The 27,045-nt window shown below is 49.6% G+C and overlaps 1 protein-coding gene across 2 annotated transcripts in view; it reads left to right on the top strand.

The window, feature by feature from the left end:
• The first annotated feature begins 3,076 nt into the window (after positions 1 to 3,076).
• CNGA3 (cyclic nucleotide gated channel subunit alpha 3) overlaps positions 3,077 to 27,045 on the top strand; it is a 31,506-nt gene continuing 7,537 nt past the window's right edge. The window contains exons 1-5 of one of the 2 annotated variants that reach the window (XM_003806131.4): positions 3,077 to 3,214; positions 10,832 to 10,945; positions 13,329 to 13,508; positions 22,800 to 22,916; positions 25,009 to 25,115. In XM_003806131.4, the coding sequence (XP_003806179.1) occupies positions 3,114 to 3,214; positions 10,832 to 10,945; positions 13,329 to 13,508; positions 22,800 to 22,916; positions 25,009 to 25,115 (619 nt within the window). In that variant the 5' untranslated portion in view covers positions 3,077 to 3,113. Of the gene's footprint in view, positions 3,215 to 10,831; positions 10,946 to 13,328; positions 13,509 to 20,903; positions 21,358 to 22,799; positions 22,917 to 25,008; positions 25,116 to 27,045 lie in introns of those variants that run through there. The other variant, XM_055107626.1, reaches the window with a different exon arrangement.

The following is a 27,045-nucleotide window of genomic DNA, read 5'->3' as shown; positions in this document are numbered from 1 at the left end:
CTGTGCTTGAGACCCAAGGCCCTGGTGGTGTGGGCTCACGAGGGAATCGCCTGATCTGTGGATAGCACAGATCCATGGAAAAAGCGTGGTTTCCTGGGTAGGGTAGCACAATCACTCACCGCCTCTTTTGGCTGAGAGTGAGAGGTCCCCTTGCCCTATGCCGCTCCCAGGTGGGCAGGCGCTCCACCCTGCTTTTCCTCACTCTCCTTGGGACTGCCTAGTCAGTCCCACTGAGAGAACCTGGACACCTCAGTTGCTGGTGCAGGATTCACTCACCATTTTCATTCTCCTTGGTGAGAACCTCTGACATCAGCTGTTTCTTTTCTTTTTTTTTTTTTTTATTGAGACAGAGTCTCGCTGTGTCCCCCAGGCTGGAGGGCAGGAGTGCCGTGGCGCGATCTCGGCTCACCGCAAGCTCCGCCTCCCGGGTTCAGGCCATTCTCCTGCCTCAGCCTCCCGAGTAGCTGGGACTACAGGCACCCACCACCACGCCCGGCTAATTTTTTGTGTTTTTAGTAGAGACAGGGTTTCACCATGTTAGCCAGGATGGTCTCAATCTCCTGACCTTGTGATCAGGACCGTAATCCGCCTCCCAAAGTGCGGATTACGGGCGTGAGTTACCCCGCCCGGCTGACCTCAGCTGTTTCTAGTCAGCCATCTTGGTCCCTCCCCGGATTTATTACTTTTAATGAGTACAATTTCTTATGTTGGTCCTAAAGTTTTGCAGGCATCTCAAACTGGAATCATTCTCTTTCTCTAACGTGCTTCCCCCCTAGTTCCCTGTCTCAATGGGCAGGCAGCACCCCCATCACCCCAGCTGTTGGGGCACTGTGTTCAGCACCTCTTCCTCCCCACCCCTTATACTTAAATTGCCATGTCCTGGCAACTCTACCCACTTGCTATCACTACCACAAAGCTAGTTCAGGCAGTTGTTCTCTCTCCCCTAAGAAACTGTGGCAACTTTTTAGCTGCTCACCTCACAGGAAACTCATGTTCCCTGAATACATCCTCCCTGGTCTAGCCAGAGTGGCCTGTGCACACCTGACCACATTCCTACTGGGCTTTAGGGTAAGGCCCAAGCTCCTGGGCACAACCTGCAAAGCCTGTTGTAGCACCTGCCCCACTGCACTGTCAGATCCTTGAGAACAGGCTTCGTTTTATTTCTCTTTATAGCTCCTATGATCAGCCAGAAACTCACTCATTGTTACATAAGTGAATAAAGTGTTTAAAAATCAAAACAATGTTTGATCTATTGAGAAAACCAGAATATTTAAACTCATAGACTTAAACTATCAAACATCAGAGACAAGTCAGGACCCTGCTGAGCCCATGGCTGCCCTTTTGTAACTGGCAGAGGGTTGGCCAAATGTGCATGGCCACACCAATGGCTCCTGTCTCTGACCTTCCTTTGAATTTGGAATTAACTGAGTCCTGGAGTGAGTCCCTGGGCTATTTCTAGAAATTGCCATCTTTCTCCGGAGTGGTCTCCACTGACATCTGACACACTTAAACCATGTGGCTGCTCAAGAGAGCCTGTGCTAATCTATTTTAGAGAAACCATCCTTAGAAATGCATCTTCCAGTGAAAGACTTATCCAAAAATCATGGAACTGGCCAATCACACCAGCCCTGCTCTCACATAGGCTTTCTTTTCAATCACAGGGGCACCTTCCAATGTTTGCCAAAGAGAAAATGTTCATAGCCTGATTTCTGGCACAAGTGTAACTGCCCAAGGGGTTCACATTCCCCACTGCCTAGACAGAGCCAACTTATCAAGACAGGGGAATTGCAACAGAGAAAAAGTAATTCACACAGAGCTGGCTGTGCAGGAGACCAGAGTTTTATTATTACTCAAATCACTCTTCCCAAAACTCAGGGATCAGGGTTTTTAAGGATAATTTGGTGGGTAGGGGGCCAGTGAATCGGAAGTGCTGATTGGCTGGCTTAGGGATGAAATCACAGGGAGTTGACTCTGTTCTCTTATGCTGAGTCAGTTACTGGGTGGAGGCCACAGAACTGGTTGGTAGGTCAAGGTGTGGCCATCCGGTTGTTAGAAATGTGAAAACCTGAAAAGACATCTCAAAAGGCCGATCTTAGGCTCACAATAGTGATGTTGCCTTTAACAGTAACTGGGGAAGTTGCGAATCTTACGACCTCTGGAATAATGGCTGATAATATTTAGAATTCCAGCCCCTCTCATTCTAACTTGGTGGCTGTTGGGCTTTCAGTTGTTTTACAAAAACAGTTTCGCTTTGGGAAAGGGCTTTAATTTAAATTATAAATTAAATTCCTTCCCAAGGCTAGTTCGGCCTACGCCCAGGAATGAATAAGGACAATTTAGAGGTTAGAAGCAAGATGGAATTGGTTAGGTCTTATGTCGTTCACTGACATAATTTCCTTAGTTACAATTTTTCAAGACGATTTCACAAGGATTGTGCCACATTGACAGGTGGATCTATCTTTCATTGGACAAGCTACTTAACATCTCTGACGCTCAGTTTATTCATCTTTAAATGGGAATAAAAATAATAAGTACCTCACAAAGTTATTGTAAGGATTAATGAGATGAATCGTGTATTGGGTTTAGCATTATATTGTAAAGGTTTTCTGAATGTCACATATGGTCCTTTTTTTACATGTTGTCTTAAAGCAAGATTTGAGGGAGCAGTGGAAACAGGTGCCAAATTATAAGATAAAAATAAGGAAACAAGAAAACCAGGGTCAAGAGGGACATTGCATCATCTCAAAGAATCATGAGGGCTTCACCTTCCTTATATCACATACCAACTTGGCCCTTCATTTATTTATTCATTCACTCATTCAGCACTTAACTCTGAGCATCTCTTCAGCATGGTAGCATAAACAAATGAGTTAAAGACTTTGTGCCTTATGCTAGAAAGAAGAGCCTGGAGATGTCCAACTAAAACTCACTGCAGCAGGAACTACAAGAGACAGCAGAGGGTGTGCCTGCCAGGGCTTGCAGGGGGGCCGCGTGCGGTAGCCCTTGCCCTTGATGAGCTGGGTTTGCAGTTACTTTCCCATCCTGATGACGTGTCTGCTTTGTGTTCACATTTTAGCAATCATCTGGGGGGCTAAATGTGACAAACCGAGAAGATGGCCAAGATCAACACCCAATACTCCCACCCCTCCAGGACCCACCTCAAGGTAAAGACCTCAGACCGAGATCTCAATCGCGCTGAAAATGGCCTCAGCAGGTAAGATGGGCTAAGATGGGCTTTTCATTTTATGCCTGGCTCTGGTCATTTCCACAGCTGATCTAGACTATGGGGGAAGAATGCCTTCAAGTTGGCCGACCACAGGTCGGAGGGCAGGGGAGGTATTCACAGCACTGCCAACTTCATTTTTCATCTCACTTAATCCTCACAACCCCCAGAAAGTAGTCTGTATTCTTGTTTTAGAGATGTGGAAAAGCAGGCTTAAATAGTCACTTAATTGCTATAAGGTAAGAAAATGAAGACTCAAATGCAGCAGACTAAATTTTACTGTAAGAACTTCCTCAAACTGACACACTCTCCCATGTATTCATCAAAAATGTGTTGGACTCTTGCTGTGCACCAGCCACTGAACTGGGTTTGCAGTCTGAGCTGGGCACCAAAGATGTAGCATGAATCAGATGCCCTGCCCTCGCTTCCAGGGGAAGATCTGGAGGCAGGCCATGCCCAGGGCCTGTATAGGGAGTGGGCAGTGCCGCTTGTCAGCCAAGCCATCAACCCCATCAATGACATCCTGACACAGGTAGGAAATGGAAATCTGGAGCCTTAAGCTCTACTTCTAACCCTCTTCCTAACTTACTAGTAGACCTGGGAAAACGCATTTAACCACTCCATGCCTCAATTTCTTCACCTGCACAATGAAACAGCATTTTTTCCAAGCTCCTGGTATAATAGTGAGGACACCCGAAGGGACCTATTTACTGTACATAGACCTAAACCCTTATGTTTCTTTGTTTTTAGTTTTTTCCTTTTTGATTTTCGAGACAGAGTCCCACCCTGTCACCCAGACTGGAGTGCAGTAGTGCAATTAGTGCAATCTCGGCTCACTGGGTTCAAGTGATTCTCCTGCCTCAGCCTCCCTAGTAGCTGGAATTACAGGCACCCACCACCACACCCTGCTAACTTTTGTATTTTTAGTAGAGACAGGGTTTTGCCATGTTGGCCAGGTTGGTCTCGAACTCCTGACCTCAGGTGATCCACCTGCCTCGGCCTCCCAAAGTGCTGGGATTACAGGTGTGAGCCACTGCACCCGGCCATGTTTCTTAAATTCTCAATGAGATGATTGAGTTGAAGCATGAGCAACTTTCTTTCCAGTATTTCTGTTATTTTTGCCCTATATATATAGAATTGAAAACTTCTCCCCACTATGCAGCTTAAATGCACACTGTCTGATGGCCCCAAAATGCAGTAACATCCCTCAGTCCCCACCTCCCTGCACTAGGCCCTCGTGCCTCATTTCTTCTCATTCATTTGTGTTCATCACTTCCTCTCCCAAATGCACATTTGGTTTTTTCTCTGTCTATGCTCTTGGTCCCAGCTCCTCAGCAAACCCTGCTAATAAGTGATGGTCAATAATTTTCAAAGAGATTGAGTCCCCGTTATGGCAAACCCACACAGCCCTTGAACCCCACCTTCTGAGATTTCGGCAAAGGAAGGAAGATCCCAGAGCATCCCAACAGATATTTATTTCCTCCAACCATTTTAACTCGGTGCTGGGGCCCCAGGAAGTGTGATATGGCTTCAGAAGCATCAGAAAGTTCCATCCTACTCAAATACCTTTCTCCTAACTAGCCCTTTGTCAATGCCTGTGTCGCACCACTGGAGACTTAGTCCTCTAAGTTAAGGCATTGCTCCTTATTTAAAAGAACAAAGAACACTATTAGGACCTTGAAACGTCTGTATGTTTTAATAGTTTATTTCCCATGTGTGAGCTAATAAAGCCCCTTGAAGGGGGTTTCAAAGAGAGGGTCAGGCATCAGGGAGAAGGAGCCCAAGAATGAGGCACAGCATAACATCACGATCCTGGGATCCTGGGCCCAAGACCTTGGGAGAAGGACCAGAGGCTGTCAGGATCAGGAAGATTTTGAAGCAGAATGGAACTTTTCCTCTTTGCACCCAACTTGCCTGGAGTTGGGCATGACCCAAGCATGTCATGGAGCTTCCAGATTCCCTAAAGGCAGAGAAGGCAGTAGTGGGATCTCAGTCCGGCTCCTCCCAGTGAGATACCCACTGGAGTAGGCACCCAGAAGAAGGCAGTCCTGGTCTGCAGGCTGCTGCGGCTCCTGCCCACAATGTCTGCCTGACTTGACAGCACTGTGGTCCTGCTGACTCACCCTGGTTCTGCTTTGGCCAGTGACCTCCAAGCCCAGCTTGACCTGTATCCTGTTGAAGCTTGCAAGGCCTCTTAGAAGATGACCATTTGCAAAATGAATTGCTAGCTTGTTAAGCCATGCTAATAGCAGCCACTGGCCTCTGGCTTCTGGCAGACTCCCTGCAGGCTCACTCTGGAATGCACGCTGTCAAGGGTCACAGCACCTCTAGGGATCAGCCATATGGTCAGGGGCTCTGAACTGACGTCTTTAGACAATGCTATTTGTCGTCTGCATGGGTGAGAAAAGGTCTTCCCTTCTCCTTCCTTTGCACTTTCTGTGACCAGAATGATGGTTTAACAGCACAAGCTTGGGGTCAGACTGCCTGGGATTGAACACTGGCTCTGCAACTGACCTGCTATGAAAAGTTGCTCAGTGGCTCCAAGCCTCAGTTTTCTCATCTGCAAAATGAATCAGTACTAGTATTGCCCTCCTAGGGTTGTGGTGAGGTTACTGCAGATGTGAATGCAGAGGTCCTGGCACAGTCCCTGCTGTGTGGTTAAGCGCCCAATTGACACCCACTCCTGGTCTTGGAAATGATTACTTCTTCCTGTGGGCCTTCTCTGGTCTCTTCTCCTTGACCTCAGATAGCCCCATTTCCTGCCTGTGTCCAAGTCCTGCTGTCTCAGCCTGACCACCAGCCGAGGCTTACTAAACTCCACTCAGGCCTCGGCCCCACCCTTCACATGGTAAATTGACAGATTAATACAGTATCCCATGGAAACACCACAGAGATTTCAAAATGAGAGACAGAAAGAGTGCTTCCTTTATGAAAGAGCTATGCTTTATCTTACAGAGGCAAGACTGGCTTTAACAGCCAGAAATTTTCAGAATGTTCCTTGGAGTCACCAAGGAATGAGAGTGTGTACTCAGGATGGGGTACAGCAGCCTCAGGGATGGAGGCTGGGCCCAGCCCCTCCCCTGCTTCCCAGCCCAGCCCAGCATCTGTCTATCCACCGATGAGGTCTCTATGTGAGACTGATTTGAACAAAGGACTCAGGCACATACCACGTAAAAATTTTTAAGTTTCAAATCACTATTTTGGAGCCAGGAGAAATAGTGTTTGGACAAGTCACACCTCTTTGTCTTGAAATTCCAGTCCTTTTAGAAAGCTTTATGAGACAAATGATTGAGAATTGGGGTACACGAACGTTAATCGCTCTTTATCTTCAGTGATATCAAGAAGCTTGCACTGGAAACCTGCGTGTGGGTGTGGCCCCTCGCTGAGTGCCCCCAAGAGGAAGGCATAGCCAAGTCTCTGTCCCCTGAGACTTCCCTGCCCCAAGGTCTTTTCACCAAATTGGAGGCCCAGTTTTTAAGTTATTGGAATTATTTTTATAGTGGAAAGTCATAGGGAAGAATGAAAACACTTCATTTGAATGAAAACATTTTACACCCTGAAAATACCAAAAATAAGTCTGAGTTTTTCATTTCTTCTTAGATCTTTTTAGTTGGCTCAATTATTTAAGAGCTGTCTGGCATATCTGTGAGGATAAGGCAATAGAAACAGGCTATTCTCTGCTGCAGAGAATTGCAGCTAGGACTGAGGGCACCTTAAATCCCAGATCCATCTCCTGGCGTAGCAATTTTGAATGAGCTTTGGGGCACAGGGGTTTGTGTCTGACAGAAGAGTGGTCTTCTTGCGTTACTCCCTGAGCAGAGCCCAAAGCAATTACCACCAAAGAAAACCATTTTCATCCCACTTCTCCAGGACCAAAGGCTTAAAAATGCATTGGCTTCAGTCCCCCACCACATGTGGCCAATAGCAGTGGGTTCCAATCATTCAAGTTCCTCAGGGCTTAAGAAGAGGAAATTAAAGTGTCATATTCCCTAGCCTTGTGCTGAAAGGTCACCTCTGTTTACTCTCATGTCCCCAAAACTATCTTGCTGGAAAACATCAGATGCTTCACCAAGTGCAAAGTTAATTTCCAGTTCCAGTTCTCATGGGAGCCCCTGTCCTCGCCCAGTCACAAGAAACCTTCACCTTACCAACGTTAATTCCTCTGTGCAAATAAACGTAGAACTTGAGCATTACAAGGTGAAAATTATGTTGTCTTTCAAAGCAGTCTCTCCACTCTACTAGTTGTTCTTGTTCTTGCCAACTACCAACATCATGGAGGCCTCTTCCTTGGAAGACATCGTCCCCACATGGGATCTTAGAATAGCAGCCCACACGTGGGAGGGAAGCTCCAGGGTTGTCCTGGCCTGGTCTGTTCATTTTACAGAGACTGAGGTCCTGTAAAGCCATTGCCCCAGGCCCTTCCACCAGCCACAGGCAGAACAGAGCCTGGCCCCACGACCCTCATTTTCCATTCCTGCATTAGTCGCCAAAAACATCTCCTTTTTTTCGGTACCTGTGTGTCCTTGGGGACTCCAAATGTCACCTCAGATATCAATTCCTCTCCTCTCTTCCCACCTCCCCTCCATCTGCCTGGTAAAATCAGTTTCTGGGAGAAGTAATTAATGAGGTTTACTATGTAAACACCCCCAGGCATTTAATATGGGTGAAGCTCTGGAGCTAAAAGAAAGACATTGATCTAACAGAATTTCAGGCATTGAGAAGGAAGTGGGGCAACGCATAGGGAAAAAATGGGCCCCCCCCCATCAGGCCCCTGGAACTTGCATCATGTAAGGATCTCCCTGTTCTTCACGGCCAGTTGTGCCTTTCTGGTAACTGAAATCCACATGAAATTGCCAACTTTTGCTTTATTTGCTTTGTGAAGATCAGGAAACTTAAGCCCAGAGAGGGTAAGTGACCAGCCCACAGAATACTCAGCCTGCAGGTGCTGGAGCAGGGACTCAAACCAGGACCTGCCACCTTTCCACTCTGCCTCCTCCCCCTGAGTGGGCATCATAGATCCCGTCCATACGCAACAGCTCTCGCTGCTGCTGGTTGCAGGCCTGCTTTGCAATCCTGGGTGGGTTTTGCCTTCCTCACCCACCCACCAGCTCTGATGTTATCTAATTCATTTGCCCCTAATGCAAATAAATCTGGTCTCAGGATGTGCCCTCATGCAATTAGCAGGAACCAGACTACGCTAAAACGCTGGGCCGACTGCTTGGTGCCTAGAGCTCCCTGAGGAGCTGCTGGTGGTGGCAGAACACCTCCATCCTTGGGATTGCCTCCAGATCTTCCAGGCACACAGGCTGTGACAGGGCCCCCGCCCAGCTGTCAGCTGCCATCACCACCACCCCCATGCCAGCTGCTCGAATCCAAGGACCTCTGCCACCTCCTCCTGCAACCAACCTAGGTGCATTGGAACATGCATCCCGCCTTTATAGTATACAGAATATGAAGCGGGCAAGGGAATTGTAGCTTCTGGACTGCAGCAGGGTCTCTGACAGGCTCTTTTACGTGTACACAAATGAGATGAGAGTGGGTTTCTTATGAGTATAAGGGGAGAATTCAATCAGATGGTTTGAAAATAAAGAGCCATGCCTATGGTACAGCCATATGGATTACAGCAATGTCTCTAGTGGCATGCCACAGGGCTCAGTCCTCAGCCATCCTATTAATTTCCTTTTCATCTGTGCCATATATGAAAATACAGGGCAGCTTCATGGAGTGGATGACAGCAAGTTTTGAAATGGGATGGAATAACATTGGAATCTCGGCTGTACCACCTGGCTGTGGGATCTCGGTGAAGTTGCTTAACCTTTCTGAACTCCCATTTCCTCTCTTACAGGGTTGTTGTGTGGATGAAATGATAAAATGTATGTGGCTGGCATATAGAAAAGAGCCACTGAATGGCATGTGGTTTGTGTATTTTGTTTGTGAGTAGGATGGTGTTGGGAGGAAAGGTGAGTGTGTTCTCTGCATACCAACGCTTCCAAAACATCGAGTTACTCAGATCAATGGGAAGGTCCAATACTTAATTCCAAAAAAAATCAATTGCGCATACACAAGCCGGGGTCCTCTGGCTGGCAGCAGCCTGTGTTACAGGACTGCTTTGGGTTTTCGCTGACGGTAGCTGGTGACCATCAAAAACCACCAAAAACACACAAAGCAATAAAGTCTTCCCAGAGTCTGCCCAGTCAAGCAAGACCCCAGGAACTTGCTCACAGGAGAAGGACCATGACAAGGAAGAGACTTGACCCCAAGGAGGAATTGCTGGGTGAGCTGGGGGTTCTGGCCTGGAAACGCAGAAGTCACACAGGTCCTGGTCATGGAAGGTAGAAGACGAAGCTACCTGACTCCCTGTGGTTCCAGCAGAAAACAGCCTCAATGTGGGGAGGCTGAGGGAGGGAAGAATCTGTGGGCAGGTGGCACAGTCAAGAGACAGCCCAGACAGACCGGGGCATGGGAGTGAGCTCCCTGTTGCTGGAAAAGGCAGGGAGGAATCTGTAGAAGAGGAGAAGCAAGCAGCCTGGCCACCATGATGCAAGGACTCTGACTTCTAATCAATCACCAGGGAGAGACTGAAGCTTTTCCCTGGTATTAATTCTTGCCTCCTTGTTAAGAAGGCTAATTAGGTTGGAACAGGTCATGTGATAGAATTAATTTGTCTTGCCTGGGCTCCTCAAGACTCATAGACTGAAGTGCAAATCCCTAGAGGCTAATGCCTGGCTGGCTTTTAATCAGGCTGATCAAACTTCAGCCCCAGGAGGTTTAAAAGAAAGGAAAATATTCCCAGACACATTCCTAGTCTTATTCCAGGCAATTCAACCAGACTCTGCTGGTGTGACTGGTGGTTGTATGGAGTTACGGGCACCTGTCCTTTCTGGGGTCACACTTTCCACAATGGGTGTGCACAAAGGGAGTCACCACACCTTACCTCTGCCTTGCAGGAGAGAGAGCCTAGAGTTTGGCAAAAGGGACGAGGGGAAGTGGAGTCTCATTTGAAAGCACTGTACAAATTATTTGAACTGCATGTGGAGAGCTAGGCCAGTTCTGTGCAATATTCCAGGGCCTCCGTGTTAACCAGTGGGTTCCCAGGAAGCCTGCCAGACAAGCCCACAAACAGCTGCCCAGGCAGTGTGGCTGCAGCACACGCAGTGGGAAGGGAGGCTCAGGAAGACCCCTAAGGAGCGGGTATTCAATCTAGCCTCAGAAGATGAAATTCAGTAGGCGAGAAGTGTTGGAACCAAAATCCTCGTTCTGGAGTCATTTTATGGAAGCAGCTGCTTTGGCTTGAAATGGCAAGCCCCGGGACCTCTCCCCACCCAGTGCTTTGATGAGGGCCAGGCCAGCATGTACTGCCACCTTCCCGTCCCTTCACCTAGCCCTGGACAGTAGCTACCTTCCTTGCTGTAAAGGAAAGGCCACGTTTATACCAAAATCCAGAATCTATCTGCAGGAGGCAAAGGGAAGTGGGGAGCCCCTGGGATGAGGATCTGTGAGGGTGGCTTTCCCTGCTAAGCAGAACATCTGACCGTCTCACTCCTGGCTGTGTCCAGGAGGTAGATGGGCTTGAAATCAATTCTGCTTGCTGCATATCTGATTTCCTAGAGCCCACTCGTCAAGTGAGGAGACATCGTCAGTGCTGCAGCCGGGGATCGCCATGGAGACCAGAGGACTGGCTGACTCTGGGCAGGGCTCCTTCACCGGCCAGGGGATCGCCAGGTAACTGACCAGCCTCAGTCCCTACCTTGGCCTGGGAGACACTGTGGCAGAAAGAAGGTAGTGACTTCTCAGGAAAAAGTGCTAGATGGGGGTGGAGTTGAAGATTTGGAAAAGAAAGGGTCAGGAGCAGAGCAGCCTGAAAACTATCAGTGAGTAATTTCCTCTTGGGTCAGATGTTCTGAGCTCAGAAAAGTCTAAGGAAAACTGCCTTTATCTGAAATTGCTTAATAAAAGCTGACATTGAGGTACTTGCTCAGGTTTGGAAGAATTCAGAAAAAAAGCCAACCGGAGAAGGTGGTAAGAGCAGCCAGCCGTGGGAGACCTTTGATTGGGTGGACACAGTGGTGTGCTGAGGATGGTGGTGATGAGGTCTGAAATAGCTCTGGCAGGGTCTCCCAGGTGCTTGTCTGGACCCCAGGGCAGGTGTCCTTGCAAAATCATTTGTTTGCAAGATTAGTGAGACTCCAAGCTCTGCTTCCCCCGATGACATCCGTACTCCAGCTTCAACAGCTGCCCCATCCTGAGGAAGTCATTTCACCTTTTCAAATCTCATCTAGAAATGCATCTAACAGTGCCTACCCCACAGGTGGCTTGAAAGCTGCTTCAGAGCCAAGCACCGACTCACGGCAGGTGCTCAACAAACACCAGGCTCATTATTTCCTTCCACCACGTGGTTTTTTTTCCAGTGCCAGAGTCTTACATAGTCATATGTTCTAAACTTTTTACTTAAGATTATCGCAAAAGAAATTCACATATCTATTTATTCTTCATGCTTTTCATTATGAAGGATGCTACTCCACCATTGTTTATTTAACTAGTCCATTGTAGCTGGGCATGTAAGTGATGTTCAGTGTTTGCATTTTACTAATAAAGAGCTGTCTTAAGGTTCTTTGATGATAAAGGAAGAAAGAGAACACCTTTAAATCAGCTCTGTAGGGCTGATACAGGGTGTGTTGTAAGCTTGCAACACAAGCTATCTCAGGGAAACAGAGCCAGTGGGGCTCGCAGGAGGGGACCTGGGGAGGTAGTCACCTTCCCCCTCCCATTTTCTCATGGAGTTTCATGGTCTTTGTGCTTCTTTCTGCATGTCCCCTCCATTCTGGCTCTCTCTGTTCCAATATCAGCTGGCACAAGGCTGAAAAGAGCCTTTGCCATGTGACCATGAGTTGAAACACCCAACCCTGTCTTCGAGTGGCTCTCAGTTCAGAGGCCTGAGTGGCTCTCTGTGCGTCAGTTGTCTGTCCTAGTCCCATTGTCTGAGGCTGGAGGAGGGAGTATGACCTTGGTTCCACCCTCTTGGCAGAGGAAGTGTGTGGTTACAGGAATTGTCTGCGGCAGAGAGACTGGGCTTGGCAGATACCTCCAAATATGTCTGCGGCAGCAGCTGTAAGCATCTGCCTACAGAGATATTTTCTTAGTCAATGTATTCCCTTAGGCTAAGGTCATAAGTGTGTGATTAGGGTCAAGGTATGTGACAATTCATAGCTTAGTTCCAGGTTGTTCAGTACTGACTCTGGCTCGGGACACCCCGTCCAGGGGAGGGCACTGCAGATGCCAAATCAGGGAAACCAGAAGCCGAGAAACAGAATGGAGTCTCTGGGCCTGTTCCCCACTGTTCCCCTCTGGCAGAGACACCAGCAACAGCAGGCAGGGTGGAGGGAAGGCCCCTCTCAGGCCCGTGTGTCTCAGATGAGCTCTAGGGACTGCCAGTGTGGTCGCAGGTGTTGGAGCTCACGGCAAGCTCCAGGCAGGGCCGGGCTCCGGGAGAGGGCCCAGGGCAAGTTGCAAAGGAACCTCCCAGGCCTGGGGAGAAAACTCTAGTTTGTACAAGAACACACCAATAAGATAAAAGCTGGGAAAAGACTCCAGGTTGTGCCTGGACGCCTGTTCCCTTAAGTCTTGCTGTATCAGATCTCAAGAACTTCTAAATAAATAAATAAATAAATAAATAAATAACCTTGCTCTCAATGTTGTCATCCTTTGAAACCCACATTGCTTTACTCTTCCTGCACTTGGCAGTCATAACAAAGAGCTCTCCATTGGGCAAAAGGAGTGAGCTAATCCCCCGTTTGAAGGATCATGCCTTAGGCAGAGTCCAAGTGCTTCAAGGACAAATGGTAATAAAGAGAGTGTCCCTTTCCGGGGAAGCCTGCCCCTGACTGCAGGGTGGAGGGAGAGGGGAAAAACGGTCCCCATGGGGCAGAGATGCAAACTTAGACCACAGGGCCCCCAGCACCCACGCCCTGCTGGTCATCATTGCTTCTGCCCCATCCCTTGAGACAGACAGAGAGGGAGGGAGAAAGAGAGAGAGGGAAAGACTGGGGGTTGGGGGTGTGGGGGGCTTTTCCTCTCCCTCTGGCTCAGTGCTTGTGTCGCCTTCCAGGCTGTCGCACCTCATCTTCTTGCTGCGCAGGTGGGCTGCCAGGCATGTGCACCACCAGGACCAGGGACTGGACTCTTTTCCTGATCGTTTCCGTGGAGCCAAGCTTAAGGAGGTGTCCAGCCAAGAAAGCAATGCCCAGGCAAATGTGGGCAGCCAGGAGCCAGCAGACAGAGGGAGAAGGTAAGGAATGGAAAAGAAGAAGGGGCCTCCGGTGCCTGCTGGGGCCAGGCAGGAAGCCTGTGCTTTGCTCCATCCTGTTTGGATGCAGCACAGGTGGCCTGGAACGTCATCCCCATGAGCTGTTCCTTGAAGAAAGTGTTTGCCCTTGGGGGAGCACTACATGCTCTAACAGCCTCTGCGGAGTCCAAGAGGCCTTGCAGGAGGGAGAAAACCCTTGAACCAGAGCCCCCAGCCTCATTTGACCACTCACCTTATCCTACACAGGGGTCCTGTTAGGGTCCCCTGGAAATCATGTTCTCAGAAACTCATCGGGGGATGCTGGCCTTACCTATCTCTCTTCACCAAGGACCCCCGTCCTAGACTCCACTATGACCCATCTTGCTCAAAAGCAGGGTCTTTTATAGCAGGAGCCTTGGGGGGGTGTCTAAATGGTATCCACAAGTTTATGTGTAGGCACGCGTGCATTTTTCTGGGAAGAGAGTCTACAGGTTGGTCAGAATTTTCAAGGGGAGCCATCCATGTCCCAGATCAGGTTGAGAAATACCAGGTGGGGAAGGGGACAATGGTGAGAGTAGAGCGAGGTGGGGAGAGTGCTTGCTTTCTGGAGGGAAAATCTGCCGAACTGGGGCCTCTCTGCATCTTCTTGCGTCGCCCCCACCCTAACTGGGAGATAAACCTGCAATCAGACTGGTACTCCCTTACACACAGACACAGGGCTGCTGCCTCCCCTCCTGACTTGTTCGTGAGAAGTCTCCCCAGCAGGTGGTCTGCAGAGAGACCCCTGGGCCAGCACAGGTTGAATCAATTGTCACTGAGCAGTAGAGGGTCTCTTTAGGACACTCAGGTCTGTCTGGAAGGGAGGAGAGGTAAGACTTTGAGGGGAAGCTGACCTCCCCTCAGCCTCCCAAACAGGTGGATTCTCACCCAGAACCTATTTTCTGGGGGGTGGGAAAAGGGGATCAAATAAGCATGATGACTGCAGAACAGACAGTCCCTATATAATTTGCTAGAGAAAAAGCTATCTGTATGTCAATGAGGAGAAGATGGGTTCAGGTTTGGAGCTTCTCAAATGGTCATATGAGGGTTTCTGGCGTGTGAAGGTGATGAAGTCTCAGGGGAAACCCAGTGGCTCTTTCGGGAACATCCATTTTCATTCCATATTTGTATGGGGAGTGGCAGTGGGTATTTGTATGTCATAGATGATGCAGGGGATGGCGAACGGCACGGGCATTTTTAAGATGGAATATGAGAGTTCAAGGCCATGTCTTGCCAGTGACTGCTTTAGGAGACCCGGGGAAAGGTGTGAGAATCCCTGACTGAGATGGGAAGGCCAGAGTTTTCACACGAGCTTGGACCGCAAACACTTGGGTTTCCTGGGCTGGGGGAAGGAGGCTGGGGAAGGCCTGGGCGCTGGCCCAGACAAGTGCAGGGAGGTCCCAGGTTCCCAGGACTGGGCATCCAGTATCCTCGAGGGACACCATGAGACAGAAAGATAAGGAGGCAGGCAGATAAGAAAGAGGACAAAGTGGAGAAAGAGGAAGAGGGAGGGGGGAAAAAGAAGTTTCTCAGCAAGCCAGCCAGACTGGTCTAATTCCTTTTGGGCAAGCAAAGACTTCCTTATTTAAATTGATCAAGTTACCTTCCTACATCCTTAGAGATGAATGTTAGACTCTCTGTCCATTTCCCGATGGGACCAGACGAATGGAGGGTTGAGCTAGGACCATATCCAGGGCAGGCCCCGACCACCTCACAGACATCTGATAGATCACTCGCGGGCAGGGTCAGCATGGGAAGATGGATGCGATGGTGCGGATAGTGTTGGTCAATCAGCAAGTCTTCCTGGGGGTGAGGATTTTGAATTTTTCTGGAGGCAAAGTCTCCACTGCAAAGCCAAGTATATACACAGACAGGTCCTAGTTCTCCTGTGTGGGCTTGGCTTTGTGTGGTTACGGGCACAGAGGCGTGGTGAACACAGCCACTGCATCCCCCACGGAGCTGAACCTTCCCTCCTTCACAATCCCACTGCGGTTCCAGTTCCTGGGAGATTTTCAGATGAGCAGAACCAATCTAGAAACAAGCGGTTATGGCCATATCTTAGACGGAGAGAGGGAGATTTGGGCAGGACGAGCTGAAGTCATCATAATGGCATTTATTTGGCTGGACATCAAGCATCGTGGAAGAGGTGCCCCGGGAGTCAGGTGGCGGTGTCACCTGCCTCAGGCTCCAGTTCCCGTGGTCTCCTATGAGGGGTCTGCAGTGCCCTGAGAGGCCACCTGGCTTTTTTAACCCAGCCATGTTGAAAATGTGTTCTGGCGGTCAGAGATAATACCTTTTCCTATAGAACATCATGAAGTACTGCAAAATTCAACTTTAAATAAATATCCAGTTTGTGCAAAACCAGCCCTTACCTTCAACCAGATTCTCACATAGATCAGGGGTGTCAGGCCCTGGAGTTGTAAAATTTGGGGAGGTAGGAGAGGACAAGAGGAGGATAAACTGAAAACAGCGACAATCCCGCCTATGCTCAATTACTTGCCCTGCTAATTGGAAGAGGCCTTTGCAGCTGAGGGAGCAAGTCGCTGTTGCTGCTGCTGGCTGCGTCCATCCTGGGGCAGAAGGTGCAAGACCTCCTCCACCACAGAGGCATGGAAGCACTGAGGGCAGAGGCCACGCAGGGTCCATTTCTGTGCCCCTCTTAGTGCCTGGCACGTGGCCCCATCCAGGGTGGAATGGAAGGAAATTGAGTGGAATTTGAGGCAGGGAAGCTGGAAGGAGTCAAACGGCTGAATCTTCATTTCTTCAGAAGCCTCAGTTTAGCCATGTTCACTCTCAATTCCCCCAAGGCTTTTACCCGAGGTAGCTAATCACAAAGCATTTTGGCCTTGACAATACCACCCCGTATTCTTCAAGCTGTGAGTGCAAAGGCTGGAAGCAGTGAGATAGGGATGGGGGGTGGGGCATGGTAATCCCCTGGTGAAATGGCCCCAAGGAATGGAAACAGAGTTCAGACCCTTGATGTTCTCTCTACCTTCCCGCAGCGCCTGGCCCCTGGCCAAATGCAACACTAACACCAGCAACAACACCGAGGAGGAGTAAGTACCCACACACCCAGCAGAGCCCTCCCCAAGCCCGGTGCCCTCCACCCCATAGAAGCCCCAGCTTGGCCTCTCTCCTTAGTGCTCCTGCTCCCCACTACCAGAACACCAGTAGAATATTTTAGAATCCTGTTCCCTTTGTTGGAATTCCATCCCTGTGGACAGAAGTGGGGGAGGGATGAGATTTGTGTGACTTCTTGGGGAAGTCGTCTGATCTCTTCGGCTCTCATTTTTCTCATCCATAAAGCAAAGGAATTGGATCAGATAAATGCTTTAAGCTTTAGCACTCTATACCACGATATATCTGAGGGTGCAGAACCGGAGTTCCTTGACAGAGCAGTGGAGATTCTCCTTAACGATGAAAAGGCATTTTCTTATTCTACAACCTCAGGCTCTTGAGTGCCAGTGAAATGCCCTTGTTTTTGCTGTTGTTGTTGTTGTTGTTGTTGTTGTTGTTTGTTTGTTTGTTTTTGAGATGGAGTCTCGCTCTGTCGCCCAGGCTGGAGTGTGGTGGCGCCATCTCCGCTCGTTGCAAGCTCCACCTCCTGGGTTCATGCCATTCTCCTGCCTCAGCCTCCCGAGTAGCTGGGACTACAGGCGCCCGCCACCACACCCGGCTAGTTTTTTTGTATTTTTAGTAGAGAGGGGGTTTCACCGTGTTAGCCAGGATGGTCTCGACCTCCTGACCTCGTGATCCACCCGCCTCGGCCTCCAAAGTGCTGGGATTACAGGCATGAGCCACTGCGCCTCGCCTGAAGTTCCCGTGTTTTAAGGCCAATTTGGGCCAATTTTGGGGGCGTAATCAGAGCAGTGGAAAAAGGCAATTTAAACATGTCCAGAGAATAGCCTCTTCAAAGGGTGACCTGCTATAATTCCTTTTTCCATCACCAGATACTAAGGTGGCAGATTAGGGACAGCGTGGCACTATTCAGGAGGGGAAGTCTTAGTTGGAGATTAGGGAAAAAATACCAATATCAGTGAGAAATGCCGATTTCTTGACTTCCAACAGACAGAGAAATGTGCCAAGGGTTTTTCTTGTTATTTCTCTCTTTGTTCCTCAGATAGAACTTTTTTCTATTTTCTCCATGAAGGAAGCATGTCTTTTGTTTGCATAAATTTGGATATCAAATCCAGAGACCCAAATGCCAGCCATAAAGAAAAATGAGATGATTTTATCTACAAAGCAATAGCTATAGTGATATGTGTTTGACTTAAAGCCAAACCTGACACTAAACACCCTTGCAGCTGCAGTATCAAGTCTTTCAGGCAGGGAACGGCTCCAGATACTGAAACCATGGACAGAGGTCCTGGGGGTTTCTAGGCATCTTTGTCCTGGGACTGGGGTGTGGGCAAGGATGTGGGTGGATAGCGTGGGCTGCACCCGGTTCTTCAATCTTTCAATAAATGGGCTCACTTCACTGGTCCACTTTGAAGCCAAGGACCAAGGGACAAAACTGGGAACTATCCCAAAATGAGGACACACACAAAATAATTATTTATGAACACCTTCCCCGACTCTTCACTCCATTTCTGTCATTTTCATATGGTCTCATTTGTCCTGAATAATTTTTCCCTCCCCCATCAAACTGTTCCCAGCCAAAACCAGCAGCATTTTGCAGTTCTGTGTAGGGTTCTTTTGGGGCAGTGCTGGGTGGATTTGGGGACGCAGCCGATGGTGCTGGGTCTTTCCTAGGCTCTCAGCAGTTTGGTACCCAGAGGACAGGCCAAGGCCCCTAATCCAGGGCCACAAATCTTGCACAAGGCAAGCTGAGTCCGGCGTAAACTGCAGGGCAAAGCTCACCCAAAAAGCTTGAGGGCAGCGCCATCTGCTGGTGACTTGACGTTAAGACTCCAGTGCCTGAAAAGAAACCAGGGTTCACATCACCCTGGAGGACAGAGGAGGGGTAACTTTCCTTGCTCTTTTCATTTAATGATTTTAATAACCTTTTATTCTGATTCACTTTATTGAAATACTCTTGCTGAAAACTTGGAAAACAAGAAAAGCACACAGGGGCATACACACACAAAAACTGCACTTCATGCTAACCATGGAATTCCACTATCAGAGATAGCCCCACTTAACATGTTGACAAATATACTTCCAACTTCTTCCTAGGCATATATATTGAATACATAGATTGATACAATATATTTTATATATACATATACTTGTTAAGAGCATCTGTTTCCCAACTCAGTTGCCTCAGAGCTTTGTGACCTTGGACAAGTGTATTAGTCCATTCTCACATTGCTAGAAAGAAATGCCTGAGACTCGGTAATTTATCAGAACAGTGGTTTAATTGGCTTGAGGTACTGCAAGCTATACAGGAAGCATAGCAGCTTCTGCTTCTGGGGAGGCCTCAGGAAGCTTTCAATCATGGTGGAAGGCAAAGGGGGAGCAAGGAGTCTCAAACGGCAGGAGCAGGAGGAAGGTGGGATAGGTGCTGTAAACAACCAGATCTCAAGAAAACTCACTCACTGTCTCAAGCAAAGCACCAAGGAGTTGGTGCTAAACCATGAGAAATCCACCACCATGACAGGGACACAGATTCAAACCACATAAGCAGGTTACCTAACTTCTCTGTGTATCTGTTTCCTGGCTTATAAAATAAGGATTGTAATAGGGTCTTATTACACGGTGGGAGTGAAGACTAAATGTGTTACTCTGTGAAAAGTGCTCAATAAATATTGACTTGTGTGGTAGGCAGAACAATCTCCCTCAAAAGATGTCTACCATCCTAATCCTTAGAACCTGTAAACAGGTTACCTCATATGGCAAAGGGGACTTCGTAAATGTGATTACATTCAAGGTCCTTGAGATAGGTAATGATTTGACTTGGCTGTGTCCCCACCCAAATCTCATCTTGAATTGTAGCTCCTCTAATTCCCATGTGTCGGGACAGATCTGGTAGGAGGTAATTGAATCATGGGGGTGGGTCTTTCCCATGCTGTGAATAAGTCTCACGAGATCTGATGGTTTTGTAAAGGAGAGTTCCCCTGCACAGACTCTTTGCCTGCCGCCATGTAAGATATGAATTTGCTCCTCATCTGCCTTCCACCATGATTGCGAGGCCTCCCGAGCCATGTGGAACTGTGAGTCCATTAAACCTCTTTCCTTTATAAATTACCCACTCTCGGGTATGTCTTTATTAGCAGCATGAGAACAGACTAATACAGGTAGGTTATCCTGGATTATCAGGGTGGGCCCACTGTAATCACATGAGTCCTTAAAAGCAGAAGAGTGGGTCAGAGAAAGTAAATGGAAGAAGAAGAGAGTCACAGTGTGAGGGGGACTCGACCCATCACTGCTGGCTTTGAAGATGGAGGAAGGGGACCTGAGCTAAGGAAGCCACAGCCTCGAAAGGTGCAGCCAGCAGGGAAACAGGATCTCAGCCCCACAATCACAAGAAGCTGGATTCTGCTTAAGATCCAAACGAGCAGGAATCAGAGCCCCCCCTCGAGACTCTGGGGGATGGCAGCCCTGTCAACACCTTGATTTTAGTCTGGTGAGATCCACAGTAGACTTCTGACCTACAGATCTGCAAGATAATACATTTATGTTGTGTAAGTTTGCAGTAATTTGTTCCAGCAGAAATAGAAAACTGATCCAGCTATTATGGTAAACTCTTTTGTAGTCTGCTTCTTAACTTAGCAAAATATTAGGAACCGTTTTCCCACGTCACTAGCTCTTCTGAAACAGCGTTTTAAGTGGCCATATAGAATTCACCGTTGAGGATGAGCCTGCATGGTCATGTGATTCGGTGGCTCTCCCTTTTTGATTGTCATGAATAATGGCAGTGATTATTTTTCCACACGCATCACACACAGCCTTATTTCCATAGGAAGTGTTAGGTAATTGTGAATGGATCTTTTTCAATGAGTGTTTAATTAGCAGAATTTATCTCTCAACCCATGCCTTCCTTCAGCGTGTGGAAGAGAGAAATCAGAGGGGCCTGAAGGGGACTCCAGGGGTTATCCCTTCCGCAACCTTTGTTTCTTCAACTATTCAATGGGGCATTACTGCCTGCCTTGAAGAAATGTTACATGTATTCATTAGATAACTTTATAAGAGTTCCTAGCTCTTAAAAGACACCCAATAAAGAAGAGGCAGCAGTGTGAAGTCATATGTTGAAGTAAAACCTGCAGTCACAGGACCATCCTGCGGACACTGCCTGAACCGCCTCGCAGCCCAGCAAAGTCTGAAGGCGTGTCTGAACTCGGCCACATTTGCGAACCTGCGACGACACGTATTTGCCACTACATGCGTCACAGACCCGCCTCTTCGAATTTTGGTTCCCTTCTGCTCACTGGCTTTCTCATTAAGGCCCAGGTTTTCACTTGATCCAGAGACAGGTTTCAAGGACAGCGGACAGGCCACACCCTTCCATTCAGAACAGAGAGCCTGGCGTGGGATTTCCAAAACTCCGAGTAACCTTCCCAAATTCAATGTGTGGATTTGGGTCTATGTCGTACTACCTCAAAACGTCTCCAGTCTCTGGCTGTTTGTGACTTCCCAGGAGCTCATGAAAATAGATCAGAAATTGTAGAACATTAGACTGAGCCATTAATTTCTCAATGTATACTCAATGGGGTGGTTTACCTCATGCTTCAGGAATAATAATAACAAATCAATAACCCCATTTCATCCCAATGCGCTGGAAGCACCCCTTGCCACGCCCTCTCTCCAGGACGTCTCCACGACGCCGCACGCCACGCCCTCTCTCCGGCACGCCGCAGCCTGCCCCTTCCACTTGGTAATGTCCTTGATATATGAAGTCTGCTAAATGTGCCCCGGCATCATCCAGCAGCAAGGCAGAAAAGAAGGAAGAGAAAAAAAGAAGAGAGAAAAGCTACCTAAAACACGAGGAGGAAGTACTGAAGGGAGCTGCCTCTAAAGACGGGGCGCCGTGGTCCCAGCAGGCCCGACCCCTCCCTGCAGGGCTCCAGGGCTGGGTATCTTGGAGCAACGCTATCAGGGGGCCTTAGCTTCGGCCCTGGAGGGGAGAGGGTGCTTGGAGCTGAGGAAAAGTCGGTCCCAGCAGGCTGCAGACCATGCCTCCTGAGACCATGTGAAGCCCCCATCTTGCAGAAAGAATCCTCTCCAAGCTCTGGGAACTCAAGGGGGGCTTACAAGTAAAGAGAGTTGCTTGTCTGCAGCCTCCGGTGGGCAGCCGGGGGCTGCCCCTGTGAGCCTGCTCATGTGCCCCCCACCTGAAGCGTTTCGTTTGCCCTCACAAGTGGGCCGGCCACACGTAGGCTGAGGGCTTCTCTGGGGCACTGGAAGATACAGTGTTCACAAACTTTCACCCAAATTCAGTGGTGATGAGAGCTGTAGGGAACGTCCCAAAGCCCCGTCAGTGAGTGACCTTGCACTTGCAGCATCCAGGTGAAGGCAGGAAGTCACTGGGGTCTCCGATGGAGCACAGGAGCACTCTGCAGGCCTGGGCCAGCGTGGGTCACATGGGATGGCAGAGGGGACACATGGACCCAACGAAAAGGCAGTCTCCAGTACAGCCTGTAAACTTGAATCTGCAGGAAATTCTAAGAATAAAAGTTAAGCACTCTAAACTATGTATTTCATTCCGTGCGGGCCCACGTGACAGGTTATTCCCAGGCTTTTGATGGAGAGGTGTGATGCAAGCCCTTGGAAATGAGCCTTTACAACGTCCGCACAAACACAGTGAGGGAGGTGGAGAGGGTTCTCGAGGGAATACTGTGGGGCTCCCCAACTCTGTCCAGAGAGGGGCTGCCTCAGAACTATCCAGGCAATGCTTAAATGCACATTTCCAGGCCCAGCCCTGGAAGAGGTGAGTGGGCCCTGGGAATCAGCATTTTCTGGAAGCTCCCCAGACTTTAGCAGACCTCTGTGACATTGCCATGCTGCGTTTTCATTCTCAGCATCCTGATGGGTGTGGATGTTGCCGTGGGCACATGGGGATGTCATCACCATTACCTTATAGTCGACCGTGACCTCCTGGGACTGAGCTGGGGGAGAAGGACCTCTGGAGTCTACCCTACCTCCTGGCCTGCCTTCCCCTACAAGGACTCCCCATGTGACTCCCTTGAGACTAAGAGGACCCTGTTGTGGACAGCCACATCTTGGGCTTCAGCCTGAAATTGCCCTAGGGTCTCTAAAACCCTCCAAAGCTACAGTCTTGGAGCACAGTGCGCTGTTTGTGTATGTGTGGGTTTCCAGGAAGAAGACGAAAAAGAAGGATGCGATCGTGGTGGACCCGTCCAGCAACCTGTACTACCGCTGGCTGACCGCCATCGCCCTGCCTGTCTTCTATAACTGGTGTCTGCTTATTTGCAGGTAAGCGACAGGGGTGGAAGGTGCAGCGGAAAGGGGGAAACCAGGGCACCAGGCCCAGGAGCCAGAGCTCCACCTCTCCCTCGGGAGGCCTAAGGCCTGGACCCCTCACGGCCACCACTTAGTTATTGTGCCTCGGTTTCTCCTTTTAAAAATAGAAGGTTCCCCAAGAGGACCATCAGGATGCTCTGAAGCATGGGTGGGGAATTGAGCTTCAGGTGGACAGCCAGGGTTTCGGCACTGTGGGGCCCCCCTCAAGTGAGTTGTACGAGGAGGATGCAGGGGCGGTTGCTTCTCTTTGGAGGGATAAGTGGGTGGTTCTGAACATGCAGCAGGGTAGGGAGGCAGGGGCAAGCTGCTACTATTTTTTTTTTTTTTTTGAAACAGAGTCTCACTCTGTCACCCAGGCTGGAGTTCAGTGGCGCGATCTCAGCTAACTGCAACCTCCACCTCCCGGGTTAAAGCGATTCTCCTGCCTCAGCCTCCCGAGTAGCTGTGACTACATACATGAGCCACCACGCCTGGCTTTTATATATATATATGTATTTTTTTTTTTTTAGTAGAGACGGGGTTTCACCATATTGGCTAGGCTGGTCTTGAACTCCTCACCTCAAGTGATCTGCCCACCTTGGCCTCCCAAAGTGCTGGGATTCCAGGTGTGAGCCACTGCTCCCGGCCTCTACTACTCTTCTAATAAGCAGAAGAGGGATTGAGGGCCTCTCCTAGGAAACCTGCTGTTTGTGAATGCAGGGACGAGACACTGCTCCTCTTAGGGGAAGCCAGGGGCCTGGGCTTTTCTGAGCAGGCCTCCAGGGTGGGGCTACCAGAGGGAACGTTCCTGAGCACGCTGTCCACCAAGGATGCAGGACAAGCTGCTGCTTGGGGGTGCTGGCGGGGACTTTGGGGCATTTCTGAGGAAGCCTGCAGGCTGCAAGCTGCAGGGCAAGGAGGAGGGATGACCTGCTGCTCTCTCTAGGTAAGCATGGGGTTTGGGAGCCCTTCCCAGCAGGCCTGCTCCAGGACACCGATGCAGGGTACACTGTTGGTCTTCTGAGGGTACACGGGAGGGCTTAGGGGACTTCCCAAGCAAGTGTGCAGGACAGGTGTGCAGAGGCAGGTCTCTTCTGAGATGTGTGGGACTGGGATGCATGCGAGAGGAGACGGTGCCTTTGGGGCTCTCCGGAGCCAGTACGCAAAATGAGGATGCAGAGGCAAGTCCTGCCTGTCCTTCTGAGAGTAGGCAGTAGGCTTCGGGGCACTCCTGAGCAAGCCTGCAAGACAGAGAGCCACTGCTCTGAGAGGCTAGTTGATGAGTTTTGGGGCATTCCAGATTATGCCGCACGTCAGGGATGCCATCCACATGGAAGCAGAGGCTTTCGATTATTCGAACATAGGCTGATCTCCTGCTCTTCGGAGGGCTTGCGGGGCAGGTGAAAACTGGAAGAACTTGGAGCCTGTCCCAGCGAGCAGACAGGATGGGGTGCTTGGGCAAGCTGCTGCTCTCTGGTGCACGCGGGCTCTGGGGAGGCAGGGCTGGGCACTGTTCTCCTCCAGGTGGGCAGGAGGCTTTGGGGCGCTGAGCAAGCAGCAGGTGGGCGGCAGGGGCAGGCTGCTGTGCCCGTGAGGATAGGAGGACAGCTAGGGGTGCTGCCTGTGTGGGAAACAGCAGAAAGATGGAGAAGGTAGAAAATATTTACTGTCTGTTCCATTGTTAATCTCTCGGAAATTCTCCTATTTTTGTTGAACTTTGACCCCAGAAAGGGCAGGTCTTTAGCCCCTTTACCTGACTCTGCCAGTGTGGCCTGGAAAACGGTACCTCCTGGGATCTTGTAGCTTCTGCTGAGAGGCAATGGGGCCGCTCTTTGGGGTCAATCCCAGCTCTTCTCAGGAGTTCTGTGACTGTGGGACAGAAAAGCTTCTCAGAGACACCTCATCAGAAGTGGGGGTGATTACACTGAGGTAGTGACACCGCAGGCAGGGCCATTCCCATATTACATGATCCAGCATCTTCCACACAGAGCCCGTGCCCACATGTGGGTGGTCCACGCTCCAGAAACACACGCACAGCCATCCATCTCCCACATGGCTTCTTTAGGGCCTGTTTCGATGAGCTGCAGTCCGAGTACCTGATGCTGTGGCTGGTCCTGGACTACTCGGCAGATGTCCTGTATGTCTTGGATGTGCTTGTACGAGCTCGGACAGGTGAGTGTGCCCTGGGCCTGGGGAGGGGACCGTGGCGCCCACGGGAGTGTTCCGGGAGACCCAGCATGGTGGATGGGACATTACCTACCCTTGACCGTGAGAGGCCAGGCAGGTCTGGGGACCTCCGACAGTGAGGGTAGGTGGTGTGGCCTCAAGCCCCTCTACATGGAACCCTTGGACAGGACGCTGAGCAGGGGCCAGGACACCTAAGCTCTGGGCTCTGCTCTTCCAACAAGCTGTGTGAGCTTGAGCAAGTCAGGCTGTCTCTCTGGGCCTTGTTCTTGTCACCTCTGAGATAAGCAGGGCAGGCCAGGTGCAGTGTCTCACATCTGTAATCCTAGGACTTTGGGAGGCCAAGGTGGGCAGATTACTGGAGGTCAGGAGTTCGAGACCAGCCTGGCCAACATGGTGAAACCCCATCTCTACTAAAAATACAAAAATTAGCTGGGCCCGCTGGCATGTGCCTGTGATCCCAGCTACTTGAGAGGCTGAGGCAGGAGAATCGCTTGAACCCCGGGAGGTGGAGGTTGCAGTGAGTGGAGATCATGCCACTTCACTCCAACCTGGGCGACATAGCAACATTCTGTCTCAAAAAAAAAAAAAAAAAAAAAGAAAGAAAAGAAAAAAAAGAAAAGAAATAACCAGGCCGGACTGCAATCTCGAAGGACCCCTCCAGCTCTCACTACTCGACACTGGGGTGAGCAGGAAGGAGAGCTCAGTCAATCTTGGAATTTCTCTTCTCGGACAGTCAGAGGATACAGGACATGTTACTCCGTGGCTTTCAGAGGACTTTTAACATGTGGAGAATGAAAATCTGAAATAGGGCCCAGGTGAATGAGGACTTCCTTCGAATCATCTGTGGTTGGGGATGGGAAAGGATACTCACCCCTTCACATTTCTTAGGTGCTGAACTGTGTTCCCTTGGGACATCTTTTTCTAATCTGCACAAAGACATTGCTTAAGCTGGTAGAGGCCCTGTTTCCAAGATTTTTGAACTGAAAACTGTGCCAGGCCAGGCATGGGTGCAGGCACCTGTAATCCCAGCACTTTGGGAGGCCAGGACAGAAGGGTCATTTGAGGCAGGAGTTCCAGACTAGCCAGGGCAACATAGCAAGACCTTGTCTCTACAAAAAGAAAAAATTAGCTGGGCATGTTGGTGTGTGCCTCAGGAGGCTGAGGTGAGAGGATTGCTTGAGCCCAGGAGGTCAAGACTGTAAGGAGTCATGGCCTCGGTTTACAGAGCAAGACCTTGTCTCAAAAAAAAAATGATAAAATAATGCTATGCCATAGCTGTTGATGTAAACACCAGCAGATCACAGTAGCCGACCTCCGTGTGGCTCCACATACAATACATTTCAAGTGCGTCTTGCTTCTTCATTAGAACCACTGCATGAGACAAGAAGCTCAGGCGTGATTACCTCCATCTTGCTGATTTAGAAACCAACATCAGAGACACCAAGTGACTTGTCCAAAGTCCACAGTCACTGCCCAGCCACGCCAGACTGGTCCTCTGTTTGCTTCCACACTGGTGCCTAGCATCATAACTTAGAAGACCTCAGATACACAGGCTGAGGCTTGCGTGGGTGGTCTAGCCAGCCCTGGCCATCTGCCCCGCTGCTGCAGTCATGTTAAACTCCACAGACACACGAGCTCTGTAAGTGGCCCATTGGGCTGATGGTCCCTGGTCTCAGTCCAGCTTCAGTGGGATGAGACACCCCGACTCAGACATTAACCCTACACCTTCTTGTGCTTGGGTAGTACCCTAAGCAACCAAGATTCAGCAGGAAGCTGGGAGAGAGGGAGGCACAGGAATCACACTCCAAGGAAAACATCATTAGAATTGAGAGAAGACATCTTAAAGAAGTGGGGAGGAGGCTGGAGGCACAGGAGGCTACATAATGATCAAGGCCCTCAGTAACGCATGTATAAC

Source organism: Pan paniscus, chromosome 12, assembly GCF_029289425.2.
Source record: "Pan paniscus chromosome 12, NHGRI_mPanPan1-v2.0_pri, whole genome shotgun sequence".
Classification (NCBI taxonomy): Eukaryota; Metazoa; Chordata; class Mammalia; order Primates; family Hominidae; genus Pan; species Pan paniscus.
Note: the sequence above shows the minus strand (reverse complement) of the source record. Positions and strands in the feature narration are given on the sequence as shown.